Source organism: Brachyistius frenatus, unplaced genomic scaffold (assembly GCF_029030835.1).
Source record: "Brachyistius frenatus isolate BFR_SWC_R1_liver_20210118 unplaced genomic scaffold, ASM2903083v1 Contig_46, whole genome shotgun sequence".
Taxonomy (NCBI): Eukaryota; Metazoa; Chordata; class Actinopteri; family Embiotocidae; genus Brachyistius; species Brachyistius frenatus.
In genome coordinates, this window is record NW_027210645.1 from 446633 (window position 1) to 465752 (window position 19120).

Consider the following 19120-nt stretch of genomic DNA (forward strand, 5'->3'; position numbering starts at 1 on the left):
TGATGAGATATGATAGGAAACGATATGATATGATGCGATACGATATACTTTATTGTCCTTACGCAGCATTTTTTCTTGGGCAAGTGTTGCTGTATTTGATATAATTCTGCATTTTGGACAGAACGAACATACAAACATTCATTAGTGTGCCATAAATGAAACTAATTTTAGACAAAATGACACATTTTAAGTCAGCGTATCACAGGATAAGAGACTGCACTTCACTTAGAAATAGACAATATATGTTCCAACACTGAAGACATATTACACAAATGAGACTGCATTACATAGTTTACATTTAGCAGTGTATACAAGCTTAAAAACAAATGAATGCCCAGCCTGTCTGTGTATAGTACGGCACATTTCATAGTCTAAGAATACATTTCAAAGCTTAGATACCAACATGTGCCACAGAACCACAGCACCTTGATAGGTGACCCATTGTCCTGGTGGGTCGTGCAGCGCCGCATAAGTTTTGACTAGTTTTTCCTCATCCACTGTGAAAAAGGTGAGGAAGTGGAGCTGCCGCAGAGGCAGAGGAACCGCTGCGAAGTGTAAACAAAGCCTTTTTTGTGAGGGAAATAAACCTTTCTTCGGGCCCGGCGATACTGAAAATTGGACCGCGGCGTGAATCGCTGAGTCGCCCCTGGTGTGGTGGTTGTACATAATAAAATAATAGGAGCAAATGTTCTGATGCACGCTGTGTGGCACCTGTGTTTTTTTGGACTTTACTTATTTTTTCTCTAGCTGGATGTTTTGAATTTTGTACAGAGACAGTCCAGCTGTTTCCCCCCTGATTCAAGTATTTATGCTAAGCTAAGGTAAGCTAATTGCGTCACAGCTAGCTTCATCTAAAAAAGTGTATTCCCCAAAATATTAAACTTTTCCTTCAATCTTTAGACAGCTGGAATAAATACTTATGTCTGAAGAAATGACCGACTGTCCCTGCAGCCTTTGTTTACAATTATAACAACATATAACATTTTAGATATTAAAATGTAAAAATGCTGCCCTTATCTCTTTGTACCTCTGTTACAGAATTACATTTTATTAATTGAAATGTTTTGCCATGATAAATATTCATTGTCTATTGTCAGGTAGGTCAACACAATCAGTCCTGGATGAAAATAGAGCAGATACAAGCTGCAACAACAGAATGTGAAGATGGCTGGATGTGGATGCATATGAATGAATTCCTCCACTTTGGCAGGGTGAAAAGGTCTTCACTCGCTTTCTCTCTCTGCAGCTCCACAGCCGGAGGATAGATGATAGCTCACAGCTTGTGCAGTGTGTGGCGGACTCTCTGATGTGCATGCTGCTCCTACATTGTGTTAACATCAACACTTCTCTATATTTAATAGAACTGCAAGCTCAGATGTCTCGCAGGCCTCCTGTGACCGAGGTGTAGCTTTTACTGTCTGTCAGGCAGATGTGTGATTACATACAGGGTTATGTGGTTAAATTACAAAATTAATGTAATTCTAATGGAATCGAGTTACTCAGACAAGTCTGTCATTAAATTACAGTTACAATTCAAAGTGTTGGTGAGTACAAAGTGATTACATCCAAATATATTCTTTTCAGTAAATAGCGTTAATGTAAAATATATTTGACTTGTGTTGCTTTGCATCCTTTCACCGCACAGAAACGTCTTCTGTCTGCATCTAGACCATTGACCGTATGCAAAAGTAGCTTCCACCTCTGAAAAATGGGGCCAAAGTGGAAGTGCCTTAAACTGCAATACCACCTCGGGCCACTAGGGGCTGGCTCCATACAACCTGTGGCTCCATAGTCTCCCCTTCAACTTCTCTCATCAAATACAAAGTCATACATTTTTTTTCCAGAAGTCATTAAGGCGTCATTCGCTAAATTCACTCCTTGTGATCAGTTGGTCCGTCTGATAATAGGTTAGGTAGTTACTTTATTAATCCCCGAGGGGACATTTTTTCCATAATAATAATTCCATCATTAATTAGATAATATGCTTGAAAGCGAGGTATGTTTGGGGGCATGTCTGTTTGATTGACAGGCTTGTGGTGCAGTGGTGTTTCAACTATGGGTGGGCGGAGCGTAGTGTCACCAGGGTCACAATCAGATCCACCTCTCGCTCCTCTCCAGCTTGTCCAAATATGATCACTTCTGGCTCCAAAAACAGCAAAATGGCATCAGTCAAAATACTGAACTCGAGGCTTCAGAACGGCCGTTCACAAACCAACGGGTGGCGTCACGGTTAGTTGCCGCGTAGTCTAGAAAGCTTCCATTCATTTGGCAGTATGCGCTAACATTTTTAGCCTTGTTTTTAATGGTTGTCTTAAAACGAGGCAGTTTGCCATGTCGTCAGATAAGACCGAGATATTTAAAGAGTCAGGAACCAGAGTTAAACACCTGCGAACAGTAGCCGGCCCCGTTAATAGTTAATAATCTTCACTCGGTCGACCTGAATGGAGACTTGGTTTGAGGTTTTGGTAACATTTTCCCTTCACTTCAGTCAGTTGTGATTGACATGCATGATTTGTTTTGGTGGATCAAAGCATTTCAATCTTAATTCAAGTTACATTGAAGAACTTTTAATAAAGGTTTGACTGTAATCACAGTTGATCAATGTTGGGAGGTTTTACACTGATGAGTTTACATGTAGTTTTTAGGACTTTTCAGTTTTATTGTCAGTTTCAGTTTAAAACATTTCATAAAAAGTACATTACATAAACATTTAGTAATCAACAAGTGATCCAATGCAAACGTGACTTTACTTTGATGAAGTCATTAAAACACTTCAGAATTTTGAATCATCGCTACCTTGCACCTTGTGGAGAATCCATCAGTCTCAACCGTGACGCAGCCTGACGGAGCTGCACTCGATGTCCTCTGTGCTTCAGCTCAGGCAGAAGGGGCGTCAGACGAGGCCACGGAAAGCAGTGCAGAGGGAACGTTCATTGATTTATGTTCAGACAAGTTTATCCCTCATTTTGAGTCCAGCTCCAGACCACGACGCCATAACTCAGGATCAGATGGGAGTGATGTCATCAATCAGGACTAATGGGCCTTGACTTACAGTGCGCTTTATTGTGTTAAATGGTGTGAGTGTCGTACCTAATGACGGCGCTAGTGCCTACATTAACGGTGTCTTTGAAGGCGGCACCTTGTACCGCAGTCAGTGTCTGCAGCCGAAACACAAACACGACACAAATAAAAGGACTCGCAGCGAGGAGGAAGCATTCAGAGGCTCGACTGAGGAGGAACAGGGAGGAGCTGTCCTCGAGTTTTCTCCTTGTTTGTCCTCTGTTGACATCAGTGAGAGAACGAACTGCTGTCTTGCTTGTGTAGTTAGTTTTAAGTGACTTAACTTTCAACTTAGACCAGCCGACTCAGCCCTTTAGGACACTTTTTATAGTAACAACCGGTTTCCATGTTTCACGTTCTATTTTGCTACTCTCTGTTGTCAAGTGATACAACACAGATAATTCACCAGTCCCCTCCAGGAGATATTTTTTTATGCTTGTGGACACAATTTTTTGATTTTGCGGTGGATTTTTCTCAGAAACAGTTTTAAGTGCATTTTTTGTGGTAAAATTGAGATTAGAAAAAAAAATCACTGAAAAAAATGTCAAGAAAGAAAAATGCCATTTGTTTTAAGCACTATCTGATAAAGGGAAAAAAATGTATTTGAATTCTAATCTGTTTTCTAAATTAATTTGGGGCTAAAAGTTGCAATGAAATCATAAAAGTGATGCAGTTTTAAAGATAAATCTGCTGTCAAAATAAGAACTTTAGATGCTGTTTAATTAATGTTAATTTAACACAGAGGCCTTCTGTATGCACACAAGCAAAGTGACGTCTCTTACAACTTGTGTGTTGATAATAAGCATTTGATTAGATCATTTTAATGTGTAGACCACATTTCCTGCAAACCCCGTCACTTCAGTTTTTCAATTTGTTCCAGTTTCTTTCGAAGCACAAACTTTTATTCGGTGATGAAAACAGGAGCGGAGCTTTTCAGATTGTAAATGAGGAGTTATTTTTGTTAATTAAGGGAGTTTTGGTTGAATAGACTTACTTTATGCTGCAATACTTTCAGCAGAGCTTCTGCTTTTATTTTTGCTTTTGTAAACAGCTGGAGTCTGACTTTTCTTTTCCAGGGGGAACAAATCCTGGTAGCTTAAACTGACAAGAGGCTATTTTGTTTCAATGTTCTTTAACCAGTTAAGTCCTGCTATAAATCTGATACAAATTCCCGCATAAACGTAGTTACGTCATGCAATCACATATCAGAAAATGTAAATGAGAACAAGCATTTACGACTGTTCGAAATCAAAATTGATTGAGCCGGTTTGTCACCAGGTGCTGTAAAGGTGTGAAATCATCCTCACATGCACGTGATCGTAAATCCACCTGAATCATTCTCAGTTTAACTACAGCAGTAATCAATCTACAGATCTGTTCCCTGTGAAGGTGGCAGCTGAATTTACACGGGGATAATATCAAAGTTTGTTGTTGTTCTCTCGGTCTCATTAAAGAGTGAGGGGAAAAAAAAAAACAGCTTCAGTGATTTCAACACGTACGCTCATAAAGAAGGTGCACCAAACTGACCACCGATGTTTGTGACTCGGAGAGCAACCTGAATGAATACAATGTCTGACTTTCACCTGGTCCATCCAGTTTATGGATATTTAGCCTGCTGGTTAAACTGTTATTGTTGTAACTAAACTACTAATGTATGCAAGTAATTCTCTTTCTGTCATTTCTGGCAGTCATAAGGTGTTACAGTTGTATCAGCACCAATTGTGGGCCTGTTGGCCATGTTTAGCCCTCGACTTCTTTATTTTGGCACCATGACATTTGACAAGCTCGTGCTTCTTCTCCTTATGTACAATAATGAGTACGAACTGTACATGTTGTGCAACTAAAACTTAGACTGGTATGAGTTTTACGACAGTGTACTTAGTGCAGTTAAGCTTCCCTGTGAAATATGACCTCTATCATATCTAGTGAAAATGATGGATTTCTGTCTCACTTGGATGCTCATGTGCTGTTAGTCAAGATGAGAGATGGAGGCAGTGACACACTGACGAGAAAACGTTTTGAAAAAATGAGCAAGACGCAAAGTAAAGAATCGTGTTTCCACTATTGTGAAAATGTATTTATTTAACCTATAGTAATACTGAGCATGATTTGCATGTAGTCTCGAAAACAACAAGATGTATGCAGACAAATTTGGTTGATAAATGCAGCTCAGAAAACATTTCATTCTGATATGAGACGCTTTATATGACAAGTTTAAATGCAGCTCAGTTTTTGTTCTTGTTTGGCTGGTTCTGTTTGGACAATACTTGACATTTAATAAAGGGCTTTATAGAAAAATGGGATTCTATTCTCCCTGGTAAGGTATCACAAATGTATTGTTTTGGTATTGACATTAAAAATTCAAGTTTCATATTTGCAGTCGTATTAAAAAATAATGATTATACCCATCTTTTAAACCCAGCTCAAGTAGAAAGAGTTTTTCTCGTTTTAATATGAAATAACTAGATGAAGAACTGAGCAGGTATCCGCATTTATAGCAACCAACAGAAATCAATATGATCTCAACAGAAAAGACACCATGCAATAGTTGAGCAGGACGGCGTGTGGAAGACGACCCGTACGTTGGTAGTTGTAAAACAAAAAGGCCCGTATAGTAGAAACAGAATCGCTGGTGCTCAGTCGGCTCAAGTTAATCACCATGTGAATTTCTTCACACGCACCATTTGTCATTACTGTTAAAAAAAAAGCAGCTGCTCGGAGATGATTTCCGTCTGACTTTAATGTAGCGTCCAGAGCGACTGGAATGACTTTCAGTAATTATGGTAATCATTTGTTCACGTCTTTGTACATTACCCAACACATTTCTGCTCGTCGCATTTTCTCCACGTCTTTCACAGACTGAAACCAGCATAATGACGCTCTTACAGTGTCACTGCTCATATTAGCTCACAGACACACTATAGATCTAAATGCATCTTTTTTTTTTTATCAGTTATGAGTTTGATGAATTGGGTTTTTGTATTGCTTTTAGTCCATAATACATGAGGATCAGGTCCAGCAGTGTTTTCCTTTCTTCTAAAGATTCCTTCCCATTGACTGTATGTAAAAGTGGACGTAGCTGCCGGGTCTGAAAAATGAGGCCGATGCTGAATTGCCCTCAACTGAAAGCCCACCGAGTGCCACGATAGGTTGGCTCCAAAAAGCTCATAGACTCCCAGTTAACTAGTCTCATGAAAGTAGAAGTCAGTAAAATTTCTCCATGAGTTATCTCGGTGTTTCTCGCTAAAGTCACTCCTTGTTATTAGATTTCTGGAGGTCCGTCTGAAAATAATCCCGTTATTAATTAGAAAAAAAAGCTTTAAATAGCTGTGTTTTGGGGGTTGTCTGTTTGATTGACAGGCCTGTGGTGCAGACAGGTTACGGCCATCGGAGGGCGGGACATATTATCGTATAATCGGAGAGAGTCAGATCCACCGCTCGCTCCCCCCCAGCTCGTCCAAATATGGTCACTTCTGTTTCCAAACCGCTCCGAACTAGCAAAATGGCTTCATAACGGCTGTTAACAAACCAACAGGTGACTTCACTGATGTTTGCCGCTTGTTCCTTCCTTGGAACAGGATCTTGTAGGAGATTTCATGTTTACACTATAACAGGTCATATTCTCCTCATTCATTAGATATCTCTGTCTCCCATGAGAATGGCTTGTAAATGTGAGTGCAGCAGACAAAGCAGAGAAACAGACTTCTTGGTCTGTACTAATAATAATAATTTTTCAGAGGTGATACTCCCAATCATTGCCGTTCTGTCTCGGCACTGGCAGCAATGGGGCTCCTCTATGATAGAAGTGCTGAGTTCACCCGAATCTCCCCGAGGCCGTTAGACAGAGAACGAGACAGTTACTGATTGGGAGGTGGGTGTAAAGGAGGGGATGATTGTGAGCGATGCCATCGTTAATCACGACAGCCATTACTCACACGGCCCCTGTGCCACGGGACACGGAGAGTCATGTGTACCTCCTGAAACACGCTGCGCACCAGAAAAGGGAGGATTCAGTTCATGAAGTCTGAAAGGGAGGTTTTGGTTCTTTCCTTTTCTGCCTCTCTGAGTCTTCGATACCAGCAGGATATATAGAATGAGACAATAACTAAAGGAGATTGTTCTCACCAATAATTATTGAGAACGAGTTTCATTCTGTTAAAGCCTCTTCACACAATGTGATATCTGGCTGTCTGAGACAAATGTTGACCGTCGTGAGAGATATCTGGTGAAATGTTGTTGTTTCGTTTTTATTTTTTTGTTCTGGGACACATTTATAAAGGCTGTTTTTAGATGTGGTGGCCAAACGTGGCATTCACCAAAATCCCGACAGTATGAGAAATGCTGAGGTCTGAACACTCGTAGTATCTAGAACAGCTTTAGTGTTGGGATGTGTTTTTTAGCCTTCAGACTTATTCTGCTTCTATCGTCTGAGAAATGTCGCAACCCTTCAAACGAACCAACACCACAGTGACCAAAATGGCACATAAGCCGCTGATCAATGATGTCTCTCAGGGCTCCATTTCAACAATCTGCATGTGAACGGTCTCAGGTGCCTCGAGGTTGTGTCTAAATCACTCTGAGTGCAAAGTAAGACTGAGGGTTCAAACTGGTGCTACTCAGTGTTGTTACTCAACGCAGGTGTTTTTGGGCATAACATGACATAAACCAGTGTGCCATCTCCCATTTATTCTAAAAGCCAGGTGTACTTGCACGTTGGAGGTTCTTATATTGCTGGAAAAAGTCATTGGAAAGAAAGTCTGCTCGTGTGCAGACATGCTTTGCATCAGGTTTGAGCTCTCGGTGTGGAGAGGCCTGTAGCTCTTGGGTTGCCTTGAACATAGACTTGGTTCAGCTCACAGTCCTCTTCACCTGCAGCTGCTTGTGGATAATTAACTTGCTCCCAAAAATTCTCAAAAATCTGTCTTCTCAGTAACGTACACTGAAGATAGAACCAGAAATTCATTAGAGATTCATTTGAGATAGACCAGTTTGCACAGCACGTCGGGCCGAGCCTGAAGTGTCTTTGTACCGAAGCAGACTGCTGTTTTTATCTAATAAAAGAAAAATGCAAGAAAAAAGTGTGTTCTGTCTACTGAGTTGTTGTGAGTTTGTCTGGGGGTTTAAAAGACCCAAAAGAAATTGATGGGCTTTAATTTACAGGAATAACTTCAGCTATTCTTCTCTTTGTTTTGCCTATAATTTGATACACAGCTTTATTTGTATCTGTTTCCATCGTGAGAGAAGTTTTCTGCTCTGCTCAGTCGACAGGCAGCTTGCTGTGTTCATTTTCGGGAGATGAATTCCTCCACGGTGACCTGTTTTCATGGGGAATTTAGCATAATCCCAATTTTCACAGCATTAATTTCGTCAGTACAATCACAGTCTTTCAATACAAGCCACTTTTTCTTTTCTTCATGCAGCTGATACACAGTTGTGCAGCCTCTGAATATGCTGTCTCCGGTGGACCTGGCTGCCGGAGCTGCTTCAGAGGCCCCTAATTTCCCCTCTCGAAGGGGGAAATTGCCGGGTCGAGCATCCCACTGACGTCAGAGAGTGACATGACTCGTTTGACGTCAGAGCTCAGGCTGTGGGTGTCACTTTTCAGTGTTGTCTGAGTGGGTTGGAGGCAGCAGCCCCCGCGGTTGCTGCTGAACGCAGCTGCTGAGGGTGCAGCTGCTCCTGTTTCGTCCACACTGCTGCTCACAAGGTCGTCGATATAAAATCATAACTTTATCCTTCACGTGCTTATAATCATGCTGTGAACCCTGTGATGTCAGATTATCTGTCATGGAAAAGTTTGCTCTGTAAGAAGACCAAATAACTACAGTATGTTGACATGATATAATTGGTAGATTGCAGTAATTATCAAGTAGGTCTATGTTGTTACACACACACACACACACACACACTGTATGTACAGTGTTTCTATATAATTGAGGGGAGACCAAATATTAATTGATATCAGAATAAAAGCCACCGCACTACAAACTAGAGCTGCCAAAAGGACTGAAGGTTCATCAACACTTCTCTTAACATTTCAACCTTTATGAAGGTTTATTGCAGGACTGCAGTACATTAGTTTCATCCGGGTGGAGCTAATTATTTCAACTGACCCTTCACTAAGCCCCGCCTCCTGTTCATTTTTTTGTTAATCCTGTCAAGATGTCTGTTCTCGTATTGCACCTGTACAGGTCACACCAAAAATTCCAGTGATTTTTAAAACAATGAGTCTCCTGATGAGCTTTGATTTGTCTTTTTTCAGCTTTAATGACAGCTGTTGCTAATGCCAGTGCTCAGACTTTGTGAGCATCGAGAAGCCAATCAAAGAGCCTTAAATTAACCCTGGATGACTACATACAGAATATGATGCTAAATGCTAAAAGACCGAGACAAACAAAATAATATTACCTAAAAACTCTGATGTACTCTACCAGCATCTCAGCTCCTGTTTTAACCAGTAAAAATAACAATACAGTGAGTTAATGACCTGCCTCTTACCTATAAAAGTAACCTGAGCGCAATAGTTACTAGTAGTTAGCTCGATGTACATTTGAGCGCATTGTTGATTTGATTCTTTTTTTTTTACACTTTCACTTTGGTGCTTTTGGTTTTGGAAAGTCTTAAAATAAACTTAACCCTCTTAAGATCCTTTGTACTGCTGCTAAGTTGTGATTGCGAAGCAGCAATTGGACACTCGCTGACAATGACTGTATCATGACCGCAGATTACTGAAAAGCCAGATCCTACCTAACATGCATTTAAAACATTTAAACATAAAACTAAGAAATTGAAGACATTCACACATACAATTTACACTGTACATTTTTCAGTTGTCGCTTTTTTTTTTTGCTTTAGTTTCTGAATTCTATGAATGTTTAACAATTGCTTTCAACAATTGTACAAACAGACAGGTTTTAAAAGACGTAAAACAAAAATATATAGACACTAATATCTCCTCTAAATGTAGCTCTAACAATCAGTCAGCCACAAGACTCTTCTAATCACACTCTAACATAATTAACATGCACTGACTCCTCCCTCTGATCAAAAGCAGCAAGTCCGGGGTCGTTTCTTATCAGCAGGTTAATTGTAAGGAACACGATTCTTCTGAGAACGTATAACTAAACAAGAGATGGATGAAGGAACATAAAGAAATAATTAAAGCAATTCATCACAAAACAGCTCCTTTAAAATGCTGTAATGCATCACATGCTGCTGATACAACACACTGTTTGCTCTGCTAGCTGCTGTTTAATGATAGCCTTGTCTCTGTTTAGTTTTTTTTTTCGCTGACTGTGTGGTGCTGTGATGTCTTCTCAGATGGAATCAGCGTGACGGGCCTGCCAATCTCCAGCCCGCTCCGCCAACTCCTCAAACCCCGGGCCGAGACCAAGGCGGTCAGCAGCGAGTCGGGCAAGGCGGAGTACAGCCACATGAAGGTGAGGAAACAAACAGCAAAAGAACAAGCAACCCTGTTGTTGTTCTCCGCTCTGGATCCAAATAAAAGCAGCTGTTTTGGGTTTGTTTGTGTTCGGTTGGCTTGTTGTGTAGTTGAGGGAAAATGGATTCCCACCTCGGTGTGGTCTCACAGCACCTTTTCTGCAAACAATGAATATCTCAGGTTGGGATAGTGAACCCGCTGACTCCTCCCCACCTCTCTTTCTTCTCACACACAGTGTGTGTGTGTGTGTGTGTGTGTGTGTGTGTGTGTGTGTGTGTGTGTGTGTGTGTGTGTGTGTGTGTGTGTCTACCTACACCAACAAACTGCATTCTTTACAGAGAGAACAGTGAGTTTATTTAGACGGTATCTGACCTCGTCTCCGGGTGCACTCTGCTCTTTGAATCTGGACTCAGAGCTCCGACGTCAGCGTAGAAAATGAGAGGAAACCATTTACAGAGTTTTTGTTCAAATCCGCAAAGACTGAAAAGGAAAATAGATCGACACGACGGGAAGAGCGGCGTGAATGAGCAGTGGATGGAGCAGATCAGCAGGGGAGGAGGGTTTTTGTTGAAGATCTGTGTGTGTCTGAGGGGTAGAAATGGGCGGTATGAGCCAGTCCAGGTGGTCGGAGTCATCTGCAGCAGCATTGTGTTACCTTTGAACATCAGAGGAACTCTTTCTCTCCTCTGTGAATCATTAGGAGAGAAAACAGATGTTTAATGTTTATTTTTCTTTCTTTGGAAAAGTTTGACAGGATAGTAAGATAGCTGTTTCTTGTTCTTGGTCAGCGAAGACTTGCGTTCCAACTTACGTGTTTAACATTTACTTTGTTGAATGCATAATTGCGTTGACACTGACAAGTACAGAAACGTGTAGTGTGCTACAAGTACCTGGATGGTGCACACAAAACGACCCAACAACCAAGAGGTAAACGCTGGACACTCTTCACCCGAAACAATCGCCATCTTGCCTACGTAAAGGAAACAGATTTTCAAAATAAGGCGTCTGAGGAAGCTGTTGCAGAACTCCTCACAAAAGAGTTTATTTTTCACTCAGTACCAGCATACTGCTGCTGGATAGCAGCAATCAGTTCATTGAGTGTGTTGAACAGACAGTACAAAAACAGGTTCATTTCAAATAATTAAAGCTGCAGATATGCTGAAGTGATTCATTCAAATCTTAGTTATTATATTAGTTAAGTTACCTTTGTCAACTTCGACAAGAGATTTACAGAAAAAGCTCAAATTTGCAAGACTGATCATAACTTGCAGAAATAATGACGTTGTCCTCCAGAAATTCATGTTCATGACTAACACTGATTATTGTTTACGTACAGTAGCCAACCATGTTCACTGAAATTGACTGAAGTCAAACAGACATGGATAAACAAACAGCACCAAATGTTGTTTACACACAACAACATTTTGCTATTTTTTTTTATCCTATACAAATGCAAAGATTCTGATGTTACACAGAACTATTTATGTCTGCAGCTGTCATGTCACAGAAATATTGTGTAACATGTTATTTTGATCTATTTTGAAAACGTTTGAGGTCTACACAAGAAGTTGGTTGAAAATGCCAAGCTTTTTTCATTGCGGTGCTTTTCACTGTTTACATATGTTTTAATAGGATTAGCTGCTAGAAAGATAAAATTCAATATTTCTTTTAACTAAATGGATTAAATAATGAAACATGATTTATGTTTGAAGCCTACCTTCAAACCAAAAGTAAAAAAAAATAATATTTGAAAAATTGCTCATGTATATGTTATTGCTCATGGAGCAGGATGTGAATCGTGGTTTTAAACTTTTTTTAAATACATGAGTTAAGGAATAATGAATAAAGTTGGTGTGAAGTAAGAAAGAAGCTGACATTAATCTGAAAAGCTCATTTTTGCATTAAGCCCTGCTGTAGCTTCAGTTTGCCAGTCCCCACTCACTCATGCAGGGTGGACGCTGGACTGATAATGGATTATGATGTAAAATAACACCTGTGGGATATCAGTCCATCTTTACCCTGCTATGAACACTGAGAAATATCTAAATACTGAACTTAAAATGATCCACATATTTGTGTTTTTAGCCGTTTTGTTTATATTTGTGTACAATATGTATCATGGAAGGTCGTCAGCGGCCTCAGCAGTAATATGCGTGTTGCTTCATGGACAAAAAAATACCTGTATTCCTGCTGAAGCTGAAGGAAATTCAGCTGAAGGAAATCTTGATAATTAATAACATGATAATTATGAGTCAAGATTTGAAGTTATAAGCATGTTTTTCCTGTAATTTCTGGACAGGTTTGTGTTTATCTGAGATGGATTTCAGAGCTTCAGAGAAGAGCAACTAATTGTATGAGTTCATGTGTGAAATACAGGAAAAGGTTTTTACATCCCTCCTGTTCCACCTACAAATCCTCCTCATGCTGCACTGCTGGTAAAACTCTACAGTCATTTCTCTTTGGATTTATTGCATAACCTGTTAGATATACACTACCTGTGCTGTAAGTGGAGAAAGAAGCAGCCATTGTTAACGGTGAGGTGGGTATTTCAATCAGCTGTTAGGCTTATTAGAGGCCGAGTTTGACTGACAGCTCTGAGTTTCAAAGCAGACTGTGGTGTTGGAACCTAAAGCCAATTACATGAGGACTCTCGTCCTGCGAGGAGTCGGCCTTCGAGCAGACAGTGAGGACGTGAGCTCCCTCTCCTTTCATTTTGTAGGTGTACCGCTGGACATGCAGGAGACAACCAGGGTGATTCATTTCACTGTGTGCTCAACAAAAGCCTGAGCGCCGATGTGCCTGTGTTCTGCTGTAAATGTATTCTTGGGTTTCTAGCTGCATGACTCATTGCCTTTATGGGCTGTATTGTTTTCAGCGGTTCGACTCCGACCCACAGCTCTCAGCACGCTCTTGACGCATGTTGACGTACGAAGGGGGGACAGGTACCACACGGCTCAACATAAATACAAGCAAAGTTATGCAACGTAATGACTTGGATGTTGTTTGTCTATCGAGAGGAAAAAAACAACAACCTTGAAGTTTCAACTTAAGTGCGATGCTTTAAACACAAGTTTTTATTATTGGGCTGGACCAAGATTACAGTGAGTATGAGACGGGGAAGGATACCATGGATGATTCTGCACCTCAGGGTTGACTGTGCAATGCAGGAAGCAGTTCACACTTTGTACGAGTGCTTTCACAATTTACCTGTTGAGATTGGCTCAGATAAACTCTTGATTTAATTGCCTGTTTAGTTTGCATCATTTAGTCTGTGAAAGCTCTCGGTTAAATACTGATGTGAACTAAACTACTAGACCAAGACCTCCTTAAATGAGTGGAGTTTGTTGCCCTGAAACCAACCACAGGATTTTACGAGAGATGGTATGGGATTATTAGCATGAATTCAAAAGCTAATCCCACTCTTAAGCAAATGTATTATTAGTAACATTCAAGCAGTCAGTATACCAAGGCCATACTGCCGTGCGTTGAATGTTAAAAGTAGTGACTACGATGTGTCTGTCTTTTTGTTATATTTCATCTCTTTTCAATGTGTTTGTCATCATTTATGATAAACCGGGTCCTGGTGCAGTCTAGACTATTCATTTTCATACTTATTAGTGACCTTTTGAAAATGAAACATGCAGTTCATGTGTTAATAGATTTGCTCTCCATCAACAGAATTAGATTTTCCCCTCATGTACAACTTGTTTACTCCTCTTTGTAAAAAGCCAGTGTGACCACAGACAAGATGAGAACTACTGTCTGGTTCTTTAACCAGATACTAGTCCTCAAGAAACATGGATCACGTTTCTTTTAGTTGGTGTGAAAGTACCCTATCAGGGTTTGGAGGTCAAGATGTGGTTTTGAAATGTAACGTGTCAGACTGTCATGCGAGAGACCAGAATATAAACCTCACCAAACTCACAATTAATACTTTGTACTATTTGAAATGTTTCCGGACCCCCGATATTCTGTAGTTGTCAAAGCACAGATGCTAAAAAAAAAAAGAAGGAAAGATTCTTTGGAACTGGACTCATAAAAAAAAAAAAAAAAAAAAAAAGGCTGTTTTTAGACAGACTATCACTTAATATTCTTGTCAACCTGCTTTCAGCAGTTAAATACTGCTGTTTGTCGAAGCCCTCTGCTGTCTCTGTATGGGTCAGGCACCGGAAACCACATGGTTAGGGTGAGATTAAGTCATTTTTAAGTAATATTTGTCACTTATTTACTTATTCTAAGTTGAATTTTGTTTTCTCACAGACTTAAACGCTGGATGAAAGTCCTGTTTGTTCCATCCAACTCCCTTTTCCCTTTTCATACGTGGAGTTTGTCACTTTTTCTACTCCGTCACATGACCTTCTTCTTCGACCCCGGTGGTCATCGTGCCGACACCAAAGGGCACCTCACGCTTATCTCTCTGACGCCAACAGCTTTGGCAAACCGGATGTATCTGAAGCCCTGGGAATGAGGATGGACTGGTTTTGTCCACTGACATGGATGTTTCTGGAAAGCTGTTTGGGGCTTTGGTGCCAGCAGTGTCTCTCCTTCATATGTCTTCATTTGTCTGTCCTCTCTGTCTGTGTTGGCAGAGTAGCAACCCACAGTATGGAACCTTTCAACGGTGCCAACGTCCGCAAACAGTTTTCTAACAAGCTGATCTTCCTGATTTTGTAACAGGAAGTGTTGACATGTTGTCTGAGGACATCTGTGTGAACTTTTCTAACCCTCTAATTGCTTCCTACATCTACGTCTCAGCAAATGTCGGAGCGCCTTTTGAATAAGCACACTGCTAGTGTTATGGGGATCTTAATTTGCCAGTGTGTGTGCATGATCGGATGAGAGTAAATTTGTATTAGCTGATAATAATTGTCTTTGGCTGGGGGGGATGGATGGACAGATGCACAGGAAATTGAAAACCTTCTAGCCAAACTGGCTGGCAACAGAGCACGGTGTTCCCTGCATATTTTATTCTTCGTCGGACCAATTTAGTGTGAATTTGTTTTTGCCACCGAAATCGCATTTCTACCACAATTATTTGACAGCTGTCAGTTTCCACCCACTGTTTTTCTATACATTGTTTCCACCCCACGTTTTGTAAATGTGATCCGTGAGTAGTTGTGTGTTATTTGGTGCTGGGATTCCTCGGCATGGATACTCGCAGACTATGAGTAAGTGCAATCAATCATGACTGAACTGTAATCAGCACGGTTGGAGGCAACATGTTTATCTCACCCACCTTTAATCGTTCAATCTTAGCATCTGTTTTTTCCCCCCAAATCCTCCCACCAAACTGCGAGTGCCTGTGGGCTTGAAAAGATATGTATGCTGTCGGGGTGGGACGGATCCACCGCCAGGGGAAAGAAGGCCCGGCTGCTCAGATGTGTTGGTTTTTCCAATTTCTTCCACCTTTTCAATGACTCATCTCGGAGAGGCGAGGCCACTTCCACAACTTGGGTTTCTTTGACACCAAATTACTCTCATCTCATCACGGCAGCTTTTCGTCTCATTCCACCTGCCCGTCCTCAGCGGGGGCTCATCACCTCCTGAAGATCTGTTCTGGTCCGATTGTGTCGGCGGTATCTCTGTTACGTCCACACACTCCTGCCGTGATACACGCCGTTGGATTATCTGTGCAAGTGTCCGAAGCAGCAGCGGTTTTTCAGGAGATTTAGAGCCTCAACTCCATCTGCTGGAGATTTATGAGATGGGTGACTTGAGTGACAGACGTAGAGTAAGAGAAGAGAAGGGGATAAAGGAGTCCGGTGTTTGCAATTGCCCTTATTTTGCTGTAACGCTAGCCAGTATGCCATCCTGTGAACCGACCTTCACTGGATGCCGGATGTCATCGAGGGCATTTCAAGGGAAGCTATGACACGCCCAGCGATCATCTACAAAACACCAAATGTCTGAGGTGCCCTGAAGCTGCATCCGGTGCAATTTTACGTTCATAATGCCGCATTATTGCATTACAGAGATTGCTGTTTGAATGTAATTGTATGTGTTTCTCTGAGGCAAACAGTTGGAGAGAGAAGAGTTTTTCTTTTTTTTCTGTTTTACTGGGCTTCCTCCTGCCAGCATCAGGGGTCTTACAGTGCACCATTTTCTAGATGACTTGTATCTCTTCACCCGGCCAAATATGAAATGAAATAGGCTCATTTAAGGTGGTCATTTGTAAGATATTACTGCAGTGGACTCTGCAGTTATATCACTGACGTTGGCTCTCAGTGGATTTGATGCTCAGAGGGTTTTTTCAGTTGGTTACAGTCGGGTCCGTGAGTATTTGAACAGTGATCCAACGGCTGTAATTTTGCTCCTGAATGTCATCACAATGGTTTGAAATGAAGCAATCAAGATGTGTTTGAAGTGTGGACGTTCAGGTTAGATTGAAGGGGTTTAACAAACACATTGAACTAACTGTAGGAATTACAGCCATTTTTTTTTCACAGTCCCAATGTTTCAACAGGCTCAAAAGTAATTGGACAACCTAACAGAAGTATAAGGATGATTTTTAAAACTTGGATGACTGTCTAAACCAGTACACTTCATCAAATACTGAGTTTCCTCCCTTGAGAGTCTCTTCCAGGCCTTTACTGCCGCTGCCTTCAGTTTTGTCTTCAGGAAGTGAAAACTAGAGCTGGTGCCACTAATGGTCATTAGATCAAACCAAAAGACTACCAGTCATCACACGTTTATGATACTAATTTAATGATTTAAATATGTACTTTGGGCATCAGAAAATGGTTTAACTTCCAGGACTGACAAAGATTGTAATAAGTAACATTGTTAACGCTGTTCTACATTACAGAAAAACATGCAAAACCATTATAATGAGCTTCTAAAATCTCCCTTTTAGCGAGTCTCCTGCTAACGACGATGCTAATGGGCAAAAAAAAGTTCTGATTCTGAAAGTGTCAGAACAACCAGCAAGGCGGCTAAATATTTATTTTAACATAGTATATTGTATGTTAGACCCCACAGGACCTACAAACTCCACACGGAAAGGCCCGAGCTGGCTGATTCAATCCTTCTTGTTGTGAGGCGGTCCTCCCAGTTCAAAACCAACAACTGTCTAAAACATCCCAAAATCTATTTGGGAATAATTCTCTGGGGATTTGTCAACAAGATCAAAATGTTTAGCCACAGTCATCCCCTCCATAATACAAAAACACTGATTTATTTGGCCTCAGGTATGGGGTTATGCTACTTTATGATTGGAAGCTGTTATAGCTGTTATTATAATGATTTATTTCCATTTAAAAAAATCTTGTCAGGAAGGATTCTTTGATTCATTATTTTGTTTCAGCCCACAATCGTAAAAAAAAAACCATCCAAATTAGATTTTTCTATTTTGTCTCGGTGAACATGACACACAGTTGCTATGTCATAATTTGAAGGTGATATTATTTGTTTTTTGATTGTCTGTAAGCATAAGTCACTCTATATATGCCAAGATATTCATCTTAAACATGCTGGCAAGAAGGAAAATTGAATCGCACTTCAGAAAAGCCAATGTAAGCATTTTCGTAACAATGAGCAGTGTCTCTGTGTGCAGCGAGGAAGGACTGTGCCTCCACACACACACACACACACACACACACACACACACACACACACACACACACACACACACACACACACACACACACACACACACACACACACACACACACACACACACACACACACACACACACACACAGGCTGAGTGCAGTTGGGGGGCTGTTGGGGGTGGGTGGGCAGAGCTTCTCGGGGGCTAATCAAATCCAGTGGAGACAGAGCTGGAGTCTGCTGCCTGCCTGCCTGCCAGCCAGCCTGTCTGCTATTTTTAGAAGCCAAGCCCTGCCAATGGCAATTCAGCTCTCTTCACAGATACAGATCCCGGCTCATGATACAGATATTTATAACTGCCACAGCTGTCTGCCCAAGTGTGAAACTCCAGCTGAACAACCAAATGATTATCTTTTTTTCTTGTCTGAGGATTAAAACTGTTCCTTCTTTTCTCTCCCCTTTGGCTTGTTCACCACCAACTTTATGTTCAGTTTTATACAACTCTGGGTATTGATTTCTAAAGGATGATCTTCAATGATTGAGCTAAGGATGCTGTGCCTGTGGAGGAAGCGAAGCATTTAAAGATGGACCCTTTTTTGTCTCTGGACATTTACTGCAAAATTGAGGCATCTTAATTTTATTTTTATCAGCAATGGACAACCAGAACAACAAGCTATTAAACCAAAAGCATGTATTGTAGTTTCATGTTTTTGTGCACATTTATCATCATTACACTGTTAATATAATACAATGTTATTCGATGATTGACTAATAACTTCTATTTATTTATTCAGTTCCTGTGCACCCATTTAATTTCAGCTCAGTGTCAGTCGATCAAGCATTTCTCTATCATGGCCAGTGTTTCATGAAGGGCAGGGCTGACAAGCATGTGACAGAGCAGAGGAACATTACTCGAGCTGATGACAACTACACTCATTACGTGACTGTAAAACAAGCGCACTAAAAGCCCAAACATTTTGCAATCAATGGATAAACCTCAACCTGAAACTGCTGAAAACCCATCCCGCCCCCCCAAGGCTGTCTGCCCCGGGGAAACACTGTTATGGTTTG

General features: G+C 40.9%; 1 protein-coding gene across 1 annotated transcript in view; it reads left to right on the top strand.

The window, feature by feature from the left end:
• The window catches only part of trappc9 (trafficking protein particle complex subunit 9), a 230786-nt gene that overhangs the window by 77121 nt on the left and 134545 nt on the right, over positions 1-19120 (top strand). The window contains exon 17 of the mRNA XM_069703380.1: positions 10381-10499. Within this exon, the coding sequence (XP_069559481.1) occupies positions 10381-10499 (119 nt within the window). The remainder of the gene's footprint in view (positions 1-10380; positions 10500-19120) is intronic.